Source organism: Antennarius striatus, chromosome 6 (genome assembly GCF_040054535.1).
Source record: "Antennarius striatus isolate MH-2024 chromosome 6, ASM4005453v1, whole genome shotgun sequence".
Classification (NCBI taxonomy): Eukaryota; Metazoa; Chordata; class Actinopteri; order Lophiiformes; family Antennariidae; genus Antennarius; species Antennarius striatus.
Genome location: NC_090781.1, coordinates 5,216,661 through 5,232,851, shown reverse-complemented (window position 1 = coordinate 5,232,851; position 16,191 = coordinate 5,216,661). Strand labels below are relative to the sequence as shown.

General features: G+C 39.4%; 1 protein-coding gene across 2 annotated transcripts; it reads right to left on the bottom strand.

Moving 5' to 3' along the window:
• Window positions 1–3,270: 3,270 nt before the first annotated feature.
• On the bottom strand, window positions 3,271–13,298 carry LOC137597154 (inositol polyphosphate 5-phosphatase K-like). 2 transcript variants are annotated; one of them, XM_068318123.1, is made up of 12 exons: window positions 12,786–13,298; window positions 10,956–11,060; window positions 10,780–10,888; window positions 10,512–10,628; window positions 9,707–9,882; window positions 9,411–9,522; window positions 9,216–9,325; window positions 7,954–8,185; window positions 5,843–5,980; window positions 5,676–5,759; window positions 5,481–5,585; window positions 3,271–5,404 (listed from the first exon to the last, which is right to left on the bottom strand). In XM_068318123.1, exons 1-12 carry the CDS (start codon window positions 12,863–12,865, stop codon window positions 5,267–5,269), a joined length of 1,506 nt encoding a protein of 501 aa, XP_068174224.1. In that variant the 5' UTR covers window positions 12,866–13,298; the 3' UTR covers window positions 3,271–5,266. The 2 variants fall into 2 exon arrangements, with proteins under 2 accessions (XP_068174224.1, XP_068174225.1); XM_068318124.1 differs by lacking the exon at window positions 10,512–10,628.
• Window positions 13,299–16,191: the final 2,893 nt, after the last annotated feature.

Genomic DNA, 16,191 nt, shown 5'->3' with positions numbered 1-16,191 from the left:
TACACCCACTTGGAGTGGCGCTGCTCTCCTGTCCAAAAATTAAACCACGTTTATTTGCATCCCAAACCCTGACCCATAATTGAGACTGGGAAGCAGATTCGCAGTCTTACACAAGTCTCTGCGCTCCTTGAACGGTCACCTACTATACTGTCACTATTGTAATTTCACCCACCGTACATACTAGATAGACTGTGTCTGTCCCCCGATCGTTTAAAGTTAATTCATGTCAAATTAATTTATGTCTAGTACAGAGGGAAGCGACTGGACACCAAAACTTAATAAAAATCAAAACCAGGACTGCAACAGACCCAGAGTACAAGAAAATAAAATGTGATCTCCTGAATATTAGATCCCTGTCTTCAAAGGCTGTTTTTATCAACGACATTATACAGTGTTAGATTATCATATAGATTTATTCTGTTTAATGGAAACCTGGCTAAGTGAGGATGAGTATTTTTCCCTAAACGAAGTTACGCCTCCTAGTCACCTAAATTATCAGATCCCATGAGGAGGAGTCACATTTATTTTTAATTCCTTGCTACAACTGAGCCCTAAACCAAAAATGATTTTTAATTCATTTGAAACTCTTAGTCTGAGCCTATCAAACCCAATCCACAAACTACTCCAGCCTCTATTGTTTGTCATAAATTATTGTCTTCTTGGTCCATACAGTGGCTTTCTGTCTAAATTTGCTGACTTCTTAACTAGCTTAATTCTTAAAACTGATAAGGTCATTACTGTAAGTGATTTCAATATTCACATGGATGACAGTAATGACAGTAGCGCATTTATGTCATTACTAGAGGAATCTACTCACCAGTTTAAGCATACTCTGAATTTAGTCCTGATTTATGGGATCGAAATTGAAAAGCTACTCGTCCTTCCACAAAATCCTCTCCTCTCTGACCACTTGCCTGATAACTTAATATTCGGCTATTGTGTAATTCCCTTCTTGTAAATCTTCACCTTATCGCGGAGTTTCTTTCTCAATGAGGAGGTTTTTCCCCGCCACTATAGCTTGTGCTTGCTCTGGAGGGTTCTGTTAGGTTTTTCTGTCTGTCAACGCGATTTGAAATGTGCAGTCTCTGGTCTACACGTTTCCCCTCAACAATGGATATGCTCCCAGATTTACAGGGTTTGAGTTTCATCCCTGTCCATGTAATGTTGGCAATAAAGCTTTTCTAGCAGATGTTTGGAGCATATGATAGATGAGGTCAAGGTAGTCATGTCATCCACATAGGAACAAATTGGAGGTAGTCATTATCTACACTCAATACTACTCCCGCAACCCATTTGGAAGCTTGAATGATCACTTCCATTGCCATGGTGAAGGATAGGGGGGATATGGTACATCCAGTCATTATTCTCTCATTATTCTCACTGTGTACTCTGTTGATTTGACACAGGATTGCAGATCTTGGAAGTACTTTCTCACCATCTTTGTTGTGATGGTATTTGGGATGTGGAAGAAGACCAGATGAGCTGGCCAGATGAGCGGATGGGGGCTAGATCTAAAAGTGTTGGCTAGGTCCAGGAATAAGACGTGGAGTTCTCTTCCTTCCCTGGCAGATTGGATTTGCTTCCATATCATGCTTGAATGCTCCAACCATCCTGAGACAACAGGCATTCTAGCTTTCTGCTAGATGTGTCAATCAAGTTATTTCCCTTCAGAGAAATTTTCATACAACCTGTATGGAACTAGAGGTCTGGAACTTGGTCCTAGAGCTGAAACTGCAATTGACTTTCTCACTACATCTTCAACCTCGCTCCACCTTGGAGAACTTTCATCAATCTGGTGTTCTGGTTAAGGAATCGGTGGCATGACTGATTATATCTCCCTTTACTCAAATCTTTGGCTGTGAGTTTTTTTTCAGGTCTTACAAGTCCTTCTTTGTCACCTTAGGTGATCCGCTCTTATCCTTTGTGAAGAGTCCTGAAGGGATCATTGGAGAAGGATGTTCTTGCCCTTTCTTTCCTCCTTTGTTCGTTGAGATTTTCAGCTTTCCAGTCTTCCAAGGAGTCCCTTCAGGTCTGTTTGCAGGAGGTCAATGCCCTGTCTTTCCTTCAATGATGCTGACTTCTATTTCTTCCTCAAGTCCCTTTTCTCTTTGACAAGGAGCTCAATTTCTTCTGCTTTCTGGACTTGGGAGGAGCTGTTGGCATCATGTCCTTCTTTCCTGATTCTTTTGTTCCGAACCTTTCTTCTTCGTAGGAGTTGATCAGATCTCCCACTGTCCCCAATTTCTTCTTCACTGTTCCTTTGAGTCCATAGAGGATCTTGATCGATTAGATTGTTGTCCACTGAATTCAACCATAAGATGTGAGGGTATAATTTTCCAAAACCTCCAGCTTTCCATCGTGAAGAGTGGTCCTACAATTACTGCTGTCTTTTTTAGCAAATGAAGTGACAGGTTTCACAAAATAATCCTTTTAACTGACTATAATTTGGTAGATATTTAAATTCAAAAATGAAACTCAGATAAATGGTCGTTTGCTGGTGAAGGATGAAGTGTTCAGACGTGTGCGTTCATGACTTCTCAAACTGTCCAGTGTGTCAACACAGGACCGTAAACAACTCATCAGCTAGAGTCCAGTCCTCTGCTGGCCTCAGCACCATTTCCACTGAGAATGGTTAAGTTAATCTAATAAACAGTTAATGACACACAGGACAGCAGTGTACATTTGTTTGCTTTTTCTATTTGATTTTATCTTCTTTTTTCAGATGGGTGGAGGTTGTGAAGTAGATTAAGAGATGGGAGTTTCAGTTTGATGCTTTCTTTGGCCTGATGTCTCTAGTCCTAACATGTTTTTGTATGTTTTCATGTTTACAAACTTGCACAAATTATTTTGGAGTGCTCTCAATCTGGCCAGCCATCTCCTGAACCGGTTCATCTTTTTCTTTTCTGGGGGTTGCAGCTTCAGCTACCCTCCTTCAGAGAGATCTGAAGGGATTAGAACCACCAATCCCATGATGATTGGACAAGCTGCTGTACCCCTTGAGCTACTTTTATGTGTACATACAAATTTTTAGAAATAGAGATACGTTTTTTTATTGCCTGTGGGTCTGAGAGGACTGTAATTTCATCTGTGCTGTATGTCGTGCATATATGGTACGTTTGACCATAAAGTTGACTATGACTATATATGTACAAATACATACAGACGCACAGGCACACACACGACAAAGCCTTCTCCAATCCCCATTGGTGGAGTTAATTACAGAGGCAGACAAAAGAATACACAATTTAATGAATAAACCACACACACAAAAATAACTCAGGCTTATTTAATATATTGGTATCCATTTACAATAAAAACATTCACTGCATTATGATTCATGATTTTGTTAAAGAACAGAAAATATGTGATGGGCTTGATTACCAAGATCCCCGAATGGTAAAATGTAAGAGTTTTAATAGAATCAATTTAAAAGCAGTGATTCAAGGGGATGCAATAAAATCATGAATTTAACATCAAGAATACATTCAAAATCAAAATCTATAGCATTTTACGATAAATGCAAAACATTTCAAAGGCACTTACTGAATCCATATCGGTCAAAACTAAATATTCAATCCTTCCTCAATACACACCAACATCGACATGAAAAGCTACGGAATACAGACATTTAAACAATAAAACGTGCAACAGGCCATCCGGTGGTTCTACACCTTCATTTTATAGTAATATCACAATCAATATTAAAGTATGAATAAATAATAGTTTTTATAAACTGCGATGTTTGTTTGGGTTTACAAGAAACAACATGAGCTACAAAATAACCATAGGTAATGTGCTCCAATAAAATCATTCAAAATAATAAAACCTTTAAACAATTATTTTAAAGATATAAATGGTAATACAATGTGAATATGATTATATATATAAAACTATTATACCACATATGTATTTCAGGTTGAAATTCATTAAAATACTGAGGATATTTTGCTACAGCAGTCCACCCCCCCCACACACACAAACACAAACACACATATGACTTTTGTGAATATTGACAATAACATACAAACAATTAAAACCATGAACTGATTCATATTACAGTAAACATTACAGTCATGGGTCAAGGACTGAAATTTCTCTACATGTTTATACATTAACCAAAATAACAGTAGTATGTATTTCATGGTAATAAAATGGAACAGAAGAGAAATGGCAACATCATGCTTTTGTGAAAGGACAAACTAAAATACATTATATTTGGAATTTGACTCATTTAAATTTTTTGGGAGGGGGGAATGGGGGAATGTGTATTGATGCTGATGTGAAGTGTGGAAAATAAATATGAATGATTAAATTAAAGAAGTTATTTCCAGCATCAACTCCAGCATTATTTTTGAAATATTTGCCAAGTAAGCAGTCAACAATGACTTGTTCTTTCTCCAATGCAGAACAAGTTGTTGTGTTCCACTAATGGGATTAATTAAAAAGTTTAACTTATTAATTTCGCAGTTCCCTTTTTGTATTTGTAGCAGATTCCACTTTGGTGGTTCCAGCATTCGAAACAAGCCAAACTTTCTGCATTAAATCTCCAACCCCTTCTCAAATTCAGCATTAAATATGGAGTTCACATAAGTAATTAACTGAAATTTTCCTTTCTCATTTCCTTTCTCCTTTCACACATACAGCAGCAGACCCATTCAGTTTTCCCAGTAGCTCTGACCGTTTACCTCCTGCTGATCTGTAATCAACCAACCACATCAATGATAGAATATAATCCCATTTTAAAACATTTTATGCATGGTTTCCACAGCGTTTCCCCAAAAGGAAACCTGTGGGTGCTTCAAAACAATGGCTGAACCAAGGTTCGGGTTCGTGGGTTGGTTTTCATCTTCATATTGCAAAACATTTAGTGCAATAAAAACTTGACATAAACATGTCATTAACATATCCTGTCCGATTTAATGACTTGACATCGTTCTTGACAATGATTCCCAACGCTAGCAGTCGAGGCTATTATAACTATTATAAGTACCTGCAGTGTAATTAGACAAACAGTGATTCAGTTTCATCCTGATCTGAAAAACTGAGATGTCCAAATGTCAAGAAAAACTCTCAAGTGTGACAGCACCCAAGTGTTGACCTGTAAAATATTCCTTAGTAGTTTCGGCTTTACATTAATTCAATGACGCATTGCACCATGTGCACAGCAAACTTGACCCTAGTAACCAGTATTAAAAGATGTACTGGCAATAGAGGGGTAAGACGCTAACAGCCACAGTGTTATCGTTACAGTTAAGAAATACAGGAATTAAAAACCTTGTGATTCACGCGATCCAGGTTCAAACAAACTCACATCTACATCATACCATAACTGTGAATCTTCACTTTCTACAGTTCTTTCAAGTACATCAATCGTCTCAGGCAGCAAATCTTCTTTTGATTTGACCTAAGAGAAATGGTAATCACAGAATGACAAATTCTGTCATGGGATGAAGTTGTATAACGCCTGTTCTTATACACACCTTGAATGAGTCACTGATTCCAATGATGCACTGTAGAACACTACTGTAGTAGCACAGGAGGCACTCCCCTCCCTGCACAGGGATTTCCTCTTTACCAACATATACCTACAGACAGAGACACATTTAATCTACCACTTTTTTCTCATGTATTTATATCATGGTATATATCAATGGATATATAAGAACTGACACCACCTGTATGACTTCTTCATTGAAGGCCACTTCATCATCTTTGACCCACACAAAAGTGATATAATCTGATACACTGCTGAATCCAACCTGGAGTCGATGAACACATTCAAAACTGGTATATAAAATATTGTATATAAATCACAGGTGGTGAATGCTGAGACATGGTCTACCTTGTAAAGGCCGATCCAGTCCCACGTACTGGATGGAAATGACTCCAGTGGATGGTAGACAATCGTGGCATCGATGTCAGCTCTCCACTCGCCTTCTGCCTGCAGGTGAACCAGAGGAGTCGCAAACATCTTCTTCAGCTGTAAAAACAGACACAAATGTGACATTAGAAATGACTTTCTGTTGTTAAATCGTGTACAAAGGGAAAATCTTGTGAAGATATTTACAGGTAAGGCAAATCCTATGAACAAGTTACATTTTTCAAGGATGATCAATTTACATTATCAGTTTAAATATTAAAGTCCGCATGGTGAAGTATCCGTATACAAGATACTGAACCCCAAATCGCTCCCAGTGGCTGTTCCACTGGTGTGTGAATGTTTGTGTGAACGGGTGAATACAGGATAGACTTGTAAAGTCGGCATAGAAAAATGTGACGGAAGAAGAGTCCATTCACCATTTCTATTTCATGATTTGCATTTAATTCTTTTACTGAGTTGGATGAGGCAACTGGACCAAAAGGAGAAGAGGGGTTGAAGGGGAAAAGGAGAGACACATAGACAAAAGACAGGCTTCAGTGAAAGACCAACAAAAGTAACATTTAAAACAATAGAGACAGAAGCAAAAACACTAACCAAACAGACACAAATACACATACACACACAAAAGAGGGACAAGAGGGGACAGTGGCTCTAAAGCCTGTCCAGGCACTAAGTCCCGCAATTAAGGGACAAAGTCTCTCTTCACAACCACTCACAGGATAATGGGTCGAGGTACCTCACAGTGGCCAAACAAAAAGCACATTACTGGGGCAACAAAGGGGATGATATATCCTGTCCGATTTAATGACTTGACATCGTTCTTGACAATGATTCCCAACGCTAGCAGTCGAGGCTATTATAACTATTATAAGTACCTGCAGTGTAATTAGACAAACAGTGATTCAGTTTCATCCTGATCTGAAAAACTGAGATGTCCAAATGTCAAGAAAAACTCTCAAGTGTGACAGCACCCAAGTGTTGACCTGTAAAATATTCCTTCGTAGTTTCGGCTTTACATTAATTCAATGATGATGACCTTGACCTTGATAAAAGTCAAGGTTAAATTTCAACATTTGTACCCTCAGGAACCAGATAAGATAGAAAGACGAGGGAGAAGGCCAGTGTAAGTAAGACCATAGATCATTGATCTATAGTCTTACTCACACTGGCCTTTGAGTTACTGAGAGATGTGCAAAAAAATGCACAAAAGTTGAAATTTGACCTTGACCTAGTTTTCTGAAGGTCAAGGTCAACAGCTCATTTCCATCCCCTTTGCCGCCTAAGTAATGTGAATTTTCTTTCATCTTTCTATCTGCGAATGGTTGTGAAGATATTTGGTGGACGGACGGATGGACAAACACACAAACACTGAGTTACAATACATCACCGCTTCACGGGATGTAATTCGGACATGGAGATTGAAATATATATCTGTAGCGAACAAAGTAATGTGTGGACAGACATGTTGGACTGGGGGAGTAAGTCTAGTTTAAAATCCATTACTCTTATTATTTAAAAAAAAAAAGATTATTACAAGTTGATAATATTCCTTGAATAATACGCATTTAAAATGTAACAGAAACACTTTACATCAACACAACGGACTGTATTTAATAAAATTAGATAGAGAAATTTATGACTACTTATACATTCAAAAGTTTGTTTATATATTGCATTAATGAAGTTTCCTGTATTGGACTGGTTGCACTTGTTTCTCAGAAACATGTTACCACTCTCTGGTGGACAAATCATGTCATTATACCTTCTATGACAAACCTTTTTTTTCATAGTACACCAAAGTGTTTTTCTAAATTAACCAACAAACACACTGGTTCCAATAAATCAGCAGAATACATGTTATCATCCAGCAGCTGCTCAGCCAGATAATTGGTTAGTGCTATATCAGCAATTACTAGGAGAGCTGATACAACACATTTTACAAAATTGGTGTTGGGATATCTTTTCTCTGTTACATGTACTGTCACGCTACAATAATTTATAATCCACCTGACTACATGAGGTAAAAGCGAGGAGATCCATCAAACAAGGATGACTAAAGGACAGTAACTCACCTCTAATGTGAAAACGCCGATAACAGGCTTGTGGTCACTGATGCTGTACTCCTCGCTGCTGGTGTACAGGTCCTGCCTGATTTTCAGAGTGTATTCCTTATCCTGTCCTAGCTGCCTTCCCCTCTTCATATCTGGAACTACCATGTTTTCATGTAGCTCCCCGGGGAGTGGGGCTTTAGGTTGGAACCGCCACAGAATCCTGTCGGTCCAGGCGGGTTTACGCTTCTTTGTGCTGGACAGGTGGTTGCAGGTGATGGGTGGACAGAGAGCAGAAGGATGATCCTTAAAACTCTTTTAAACTCTCTAAAAATGTGAATGTATATGAAATCAGCACAAAACAAGGCACAATGTGTTTTCAATGTAGCTTTGATTTTTGTAGATTTGAGACTGCGACTCGTTTCTTTAATTTGTCATTCCACATTGCTGATAGTAGAAGCCTTCTGACCTGCCCTATTTAGCCTCACTTTCATTCTAACATCAGTCACATGACTGCTGACTTTGTTTAGATTTGATACCTAATGTTCCCAGTGTTCCCCATTAATAATGTAAACTGTTACTTTGTGCCAGCCATCTAAACAGATGGATACATGCTACACTAATTATTGTGATACAGTATAATATAATTTGATATAATTTGTGGTTCTGTAGACAGAAGAGTCATAAAGTACATCATAAGGACCTGACGTTGACGTATTCAAAGATATTTGTTACATTTACATAACTGGACAACTCTTTAACTTTAATGATAACGGTTTGATATATCCAACGAAGATTTAGCATTATGTGAAAGACATGATGCTAAATCAGACTCAGTTTTTTAACGCAACATTTCCCTCCCAGTTTGAAGCAAATCCTTTGCTTGGTTTTGATGGTTTGTTTCCATCTCAGGTCCTACTGGAGGAACAAACTGTCACCCCGAGGGTTTCTGGGAGAAGAATCTTTCATTAATGGGCATACCTAAAGACCTATTACACATTTGAAGAGTGAAGTATCTCATCGTATGATTTTAATTTAAAATTGTCTATTTGTACTTCAACATTTTCAGACATGACTTAAACATTCCTACCTCAGCCTAAAGCCATTATTCAAGTGAAATCACTGTAAAATGTTTCTACTCAATTATGTAGAAACTTCATGTCAGTCTTTTTCGGGCCACAGTGGCTGTGTTATCCAGTTATTAACCACATTAAAAGTCTGTGTATTACCCAAACATCTATTTCTGGTCATGGGTTTTATGTGGTTGTTGTTCTTTTGTCAGTTACCTGGTGTCATAATGATTAGAGTTTACGTCAAATTTGTATGTGGGTGGAAAGTTCAGAGGTCCTTCCTCAAACTCCTGAAGCATCTGTTCTTTCTTCTTCATAATGTTCAGCTGAGAAGGAAAACACACGCCTATCATTAACTTCTAAATCCGCCAATCATGCACAGGGACATGAAGTTGCCACATGGAGTCAAACCTGGTCTTTGCTCCACAGAAGGTTGTAAGTTTGATTGTTGACGCAGGAACGTACAAAATGAATGTTGTGGTCCTGAATTCGAAAGTTGAGGTCTCCAAACCAGAACACTAGTCTGCACCAAGACAATCATACATGAGAAATTATCGACTATAATTTCATTTATAGTAGATATAAATGAAATAAAAATGTGAATGCACAAACTATATTTATATAAAAAAAAGAAGATTAGAGATTTGCATTAAAATCTGTCATATATAAGAAGGTTTGAGTTATGTGGAGACAGTGCACCTACTCACCTGTGGTCAGCAATTCTCAGAGCCTTCTTGCTGTTGAACGATTGGGTGTCCATGATGTACTCAAACTCCTCCACTCTCTCTGTGACATAACTCATATGAGCTGCCAAATGACAGTTGAGGAAACAGAGTGTATGGCCATAGAGAGACAGACGGAGAGACACACCACCTTTGTTACCCTGCGAGACAGGACGGGATGAGCTATATGAGCTTCATTTGTTTTTTTTCACTATCTGAGACAAACACTATTTGAACAGAAAAGGTCATCTGAAGATAACATACTCTATTTTCTGAACCAGCGTTTCATGGAAATCAACTGATCCAACCTCAGAGCAGCATGTGAAGATCACTGATACTACTTTTCACTAGGTTTTGATGTAAAGCGTAGAGTCTCTGTATGCTACTCTGCACAGTGTTCACAAGAGACAACTGTAATCGTTCAGTAGCTGCTGCAGGTTATGGTGTTGAGTACCATCATACAATATTTATACTTTCTTTGTTTTGAATCAAACGCCCTCTTACTTTTCACTGGAGAGCCACTACTCATTCCTTAACAAGGCTTTCATTGTGAAACAGTTTCAGGAACATCATGTGGAAAACTCACTGAATCACAAGGCAATTAATATTCAATTTTGATTCAATACTGAATTCTCATGGTTTCTATACCTAATTCCATTCATTCAGTTCCATTCATTTCTTCAATTTTTGAGCAATCCTGCTGATAGACACAGTCCAACATGAGTCCAAAATCATTGTTGGAGTGCAGTTCAATGTCATGTCCTTTACTGTACATGTGTGTAGTCCTCACCCAGTAACGGAAAACTCCTGTGCGTGTGAATGCAGTGTGGATGTTCCTGATAAAGGGGACGTGTTCCAGTTTAGAGAAGACTAGCAGTAGCAGCCCCTGCATCCTGATGGATGACAACTGAAACGTACACAAAAGAAAACACAGCACAATACTGTACTCTCACCCTCAGTCATTGTTTGTTCTCAGCTGTTAATGAGGTTGTGTAGGTCTTGCCTACCTTGTAATGTGTGTGTGTGTGTGGGTTTGAGTGTTTTCAGTTTCTTTGTACCTTGATGTAATTTCGTGGGGCTAAAGTGGACAAGAATCGATGACTCCAGGTGTCATCGTATAAAGCATCGGACAAGAATCTCAATGGTCCTGAGTACACCTCCTGCAAACTAGGACACACAGTCGGGATTATCCCCCTGCCCGGGAACCATGTTTCTAAGCTTCTGTAACTCCTACCCAATGACGTAGAGGTCTGGGGACTTTGAGGAGTTCAGATGGAGGAGCGGGGTTACATCATCTGGAGGATCAGCTGTGGCAACGTTCCACGTCACCATGTGTATCCTGGGATAAGGAAGATTGATTGGTAAATGCATATCAAGATTTTTGAGGCATTTTGACACACAAAAATAAACAAATTCCTTGAACAATGAAAATTTTTTTAGATTCATAGTACACAAGGTTTGGCAATGGGAGACTCACATTTGTTCCAGAAACGCATATGGCTGATTTATAATATATAATCAGACAATATCTCGCTAATTTCTGTCAATCAATCAAACACTAAGCCACATAACCAAAACAGGATGTGAATATAATCAACACAGTGTAAATTCATAACAAAATTCCTTTGTGTGAGTGTGCTTGATGGACATAGTAAGTAAAAACATATCTCAAGTATTAATTCACAAAGAATAACTCATTCTAATTTTGACATACACCTTTCTTGCTATGAGTCAAGAATTATTTAACTGAGCATTTTTACAACTTCGTTCCCCAAAAGTTAAGATGATTTGCAGAAACACTGAAACCCCAAATGCAGCTCAAACTAGTACCTATAACACCATTAATGCTGAAAGAAGCTTTTACCTTTGCAGGGATGCCTGTGCTTATTCTGATTTTAAAAATGAAGTCATTTTATCACTTATCAACAGCGTAGCTCCACAGAAAATGACCCTGGGTGCCAGACTGGACTGTCTACAGTACAGACCTGTCATTATAAATAATATTCAACCACTGCATATCAAAGTCTATTGTGTTTTTGTGAGTGTATTTATGTTTCCATCAATCCATCTATCATATCCTATTGCTTATGCCTGCTGTGGAAGATTCTGTTGGGTTTCTCTGCCTGTAAAAGAGCTTTGAAATGTCTGTTGATGTGATTTAAGTGTTTTACAAACAAACGTTGATTGATTGATTGATATCTATCACACACAATGGTTCCACACACAACGAACTCAAAACAACTGCTGATCAAAAGCACAAAGGTAAGTTTGCTCATTTGGCTCAAAACCATTTAGAAACATATGTTTTAGGTGGGCTCTGTTAAGGGATGAGACAAAGCTAAAGTTAAAGGCCAATGATTCAGAATTATGTCTGAATGATAAAGAAAGAAGAATATGTTGAAAAGACCATCCAGCTGAACTTGAAGCATGGCTGTTGCTTGGGGTTACTTTGGTCTTTGAGCACTGGATACCTAAAATCTCTGGTGATACGTAAAGAACACAATCAGAAATACAGGAATATTTCAAAATTTTAGGCTTTTGCCCAAAAGAAATGGATTAACATTGCCGAAATGCAGCTGGTGTAGCTACAGATGACCCTTGTCTCAGGTCAGAGCAGCTACACAATCTCAAGAAAGCATCAAAGATGCATTTTATCAGTGGAATTAATCATTCTGAGACCGCAGTAGTCACTATCCAGATGCATCCTGCTGTTAAATGTGGGGAAAATTGGAATATCTGTCGTAAATGCAGCATGTGCTGCATGTGTCTGTCTGTTAGTGTAGTGTATGTCTTGTGGTATGTCCTGTGATGTCAGTGTTTCCTTTTCTCCAGGTGTTTATCCAGTATTATTTGTTATGTAATGCCTGAGCAGTGGATATATGCAATTTCCTCCGGGATTAATAAAGTATCTATCTATCTATCTATCTATCTATCTATCTAAACATTTAGACTGTTCTTGTATATTATTGTAAACAGCTCATAAATAGCCTATTTAGCTAATGGTGGCCCAAAGATGAAATTACTCTTCTGGTTTTACCCCAAATAAGTGTTCAAACAGCCTCACCTGAACGTTTCTACCTCGTCCCCGTCTCTCGTCGGGTCTGTCAGCTGGACGCCTGGCTGCTGCTCATTATCCTGTATCATCTCCGCCTCTGGAAGGTTATCAACTGAAACTACTGCAAATTAAATTACGGCAGCTTCAAAAATACACAGCACACTTTTAGCTAAGCTGCTAGCAGAATCAGTCTACCAGGTTACTTTAAAACGGTCTGAAAGGCAACACACTGTATTAGACATTTATCGTTCTTTTGAAGTAGTCTTGCTAACGATATAATTAGCTATGCTAACATCCGCCGAGCATGGTAAATGTAACCGGATGTTGTTATTTGGTATCGTAAATACCAAATTTTTCTACTAGCCACCTGACGCAAGAATTAAAAACCTGTGTATTTACGGTTTAGATGTTTTACTCTAATACTTTGTGCGTTTCAGTAAAAATTGATCGTTGTTATCCGCCTGTAAACAGATGTACAGTACAACAGTGGCTATAGTTCGGGGTACAGTCGCTAGCCTTGTTACCCCACCCCTACCCGGAAGTTAGGGGCGTTCATAATAAAAGCACCTAATCTAATCATCCAATAAACTACAGTTATTAATGTCATTTGAATTGGCTAAATGTGTTTATGTGGGGTTTTTTCTGTTCATCTGTCTCTCTGTCTGTCCGTCCGTCTATTTATCTATCTATTTGACCGAGCGATCCATCTATTGAAGCGGATTCCTACCTACTAGTTCCGGAGCGCGTTCCTTTGATGATCAGGGAAGACAGATTACTCTTGAGACGATGGTTGAAGTTCATGGTACTTTACTAACAGAGCTCTGGGTCGTTCTCCAATACAACAAACATCGATGTGGCATGAGAAGGACAAGTTCTCATCTCAAAACAGGGTTAATTTACAGTGGTACCTCTACTTTCGAAATTAATTGGTTCTGGAAGAAATTGCGTAAGTGGAAAATTACATAAATGCTTTAATCCGTTCCAAAAATGCTTTAATCCGTTCCAAAAATTCCAACATAATTGTTTTATAAAGTATAAAAATGCATCAAAACATGTAACAAATACATGTTACGATTAGATTATTACACAATAAATGCGAGTTGTGCAAAACGTAAAAAACAAAGAATAAAGTAAATAATAATAATGATGGTTATTTACCTTTTAACTGCTGTCTCCATTGTTTTTTGCCCTCTTTGGTTCATGTGCTCCTATCTCACAATACCAAACAACAGAGTGAATTCCAGTCCTCCTTTTGAACTTATCCAACCACCCACGCGATGCCTTAAACTCCTTACACTTCCAATTGTTTTAATAACGTGTTGATTGCAGATTTTTGGCCATATTCTTTGGCGAGATCAACCAAACGCATCCCCTTCTCATGCTCTTCTATTATATCTTGCTTTGTTTGCATGGACAAAAAGACTCTTTTCTTCGTCTTTTCTTTTCCTCTTTTCTCCGTCACTTTCTTGGGGTCCATAGTGAATACGTACTGACTAAGTTATTATATTTGCGCAAAACTATCAGACTACCTGTTGGGTCTAAATCTCAAACACTTTCTCAAAAACTGTTCTAAGCTAGACCAGGGTTATCAGACAAAGGTACCCAGAGAGGTTTCAAAGTTTTACCAGCTGCAGCAGGGAGAGACACAGAAGAGGTGCACTTAACTCAGTGCAATCCGAAGTAGACTCTGACTGTCCCACCCGGCTGCTTTCTTTTATTAAAAAATGGATAGAGCAGGGTTAGATAAAGACGCGCGCAGGCGCCATAACAGTTTCGATCACACACAAGGTCAAGAATAAAAAGATGTTTTTCTGCATGTCGGGAGTTAACCTGTGGTAATCTATGTTGGAACATTCTAATCGTCATCAAGGTTGCAGCTGTCTGCAGTAGGTGATTAACCGAAACAGGATGTGCTTGTCAGTACATTCGGGTGCAGCACTTCTAAGGTAGATTATGACACTTTAGAAACACACATATACTTCATTTGAATTTTAGCTTATCTTACATTTCCCTCCTGTTGTGGGTTTCTAAACATCAAACACAACTTGTCTCGAAAGCTTTTTATCGTGTCATCATGTGTTATTACCCCATGGGTCATGTATTGTTATGTTTGTGTTGTGTTGCAGTGTCTCCTCTCTCCTTGGTTTGTGTGTGTGAATTAGGAGCAGGTGGTGTCCGCTCGTTGGCTGGCTCGCCTGATTGCTGCCGCACGATTGGTCAGGGGGCGGGCCCCTGACCTATTTGGACAGCCCGCCGACTGCACTCTGTCTCCTCTCCAGCCTTCCCACCGCCAGGAAAAGCCAGCTTGGTAGACTGATGTTGTGGTGTTGATGCGGAAATTCGGTGTTTGTAGGTTTTGGGTAAACTAAATCTGCCTTTGTACATTTGTAAAATAGTCTACGGGATAATTGGAGCAGTTGGTAGGAGGGAGAAGCCGTTTTCTTTCAACCCTTTTCTCCTGTTTTGAGTTTAGATAGTTAGGATAGTACCTTGTTATTTGTTTCCCTTTTTCTTTTGTTGGGAAGGTAGGGTTGGTTTAGGATATTTTATGTTTGTTATGTTGGCACCTGTTCTCCCTCTGAGGAAAATAAAACTGCTCTCTTTTTGTTTGAACTTGGCTTACTGTTGTTGCTGGCCTTTTCTTGTGGTGAGAAGACGGGGGGAGCGCACAAGCGTGTTGTGTCTAAGGTTCCCCTAGACCTTTTACATACAGTGGCCAACCGAGGGAGGGGCGAAAAACCCTAAGCAATCTGGAATGGGAACATGGAGAAATGCACAGTTAGGGAAAATTCCCCTCCTACCCTCCGCATGAAGCAGCAGTCTCATGACCTGGATGACCTGTGGGAAAAGGGTGAGCCTGACCGAAAGCGCCACAATCGCCTAAGTTGCAACGGGTGCTTGGTGGTGGCTATACCACGCAGCAGGGGACCAGGCGGGTGCCTGCTTCCCCGACGAGGGAGAGAGTCCTTTAGACAGAGGATAGTTCCTTGTCAATGTCAGAGTCAATGTCCTCGATTTTGACAAGGTTGTAAGAATGGAGGTGGGCAACGAACATCCGGCTCACCATGCGTTTAGACATGGGGATCACACAACACGAGCAAAAGGCACATGTCAGGATGAAGAGGATGACGACGACGACAAAGGGAAAGATGAGTTTTACCAGCACCTGGGACCATGTGCCAGAGAAGAGCCAATCGAGCCAGCCGGCTTGGGGGTGGGGTCCGCGGACATGTCGCGGCGAAGATTTGTCATGGTACGCATAGCATCGATGATGGTGGAGTTCTCATCTGGGATGTAGGTACAGCAGGATTCACCAATCATTGCACAGACACTGCCTTGGGGGGCAAGGCTAAGATCGAAGGTCATCCTGTTTTGGAGAACCATGAGATGTGTGGCTGTAAGTTCTTTGTTCTGG

Excerpts from the sequence above, each read along its gene's own strand:
- LOC137597154 (XM_068318123.1), bottom strand. The coding sequence starts at position 12,865 with ATGATACAGGATAATGAGCAGCAGCCAGGCGTCCAGCTGACAGACCCG. Across the intron at positions 10,629-10,779 it reads CCCCACGAAATTACATCAAG|TTGTCATCCATCAGGATGCA; the intron begins GTACAAAGAAAC and ends TGTACGTTTCAG. Across the intron at positions 9,883-10,511 it reads CAGGAGTTTTCCGTTACTGG|GGTAACAAAGGTGGTGTGTC; the intron begins GTGAGGACTACA and ends CCTGTCTCGCAG.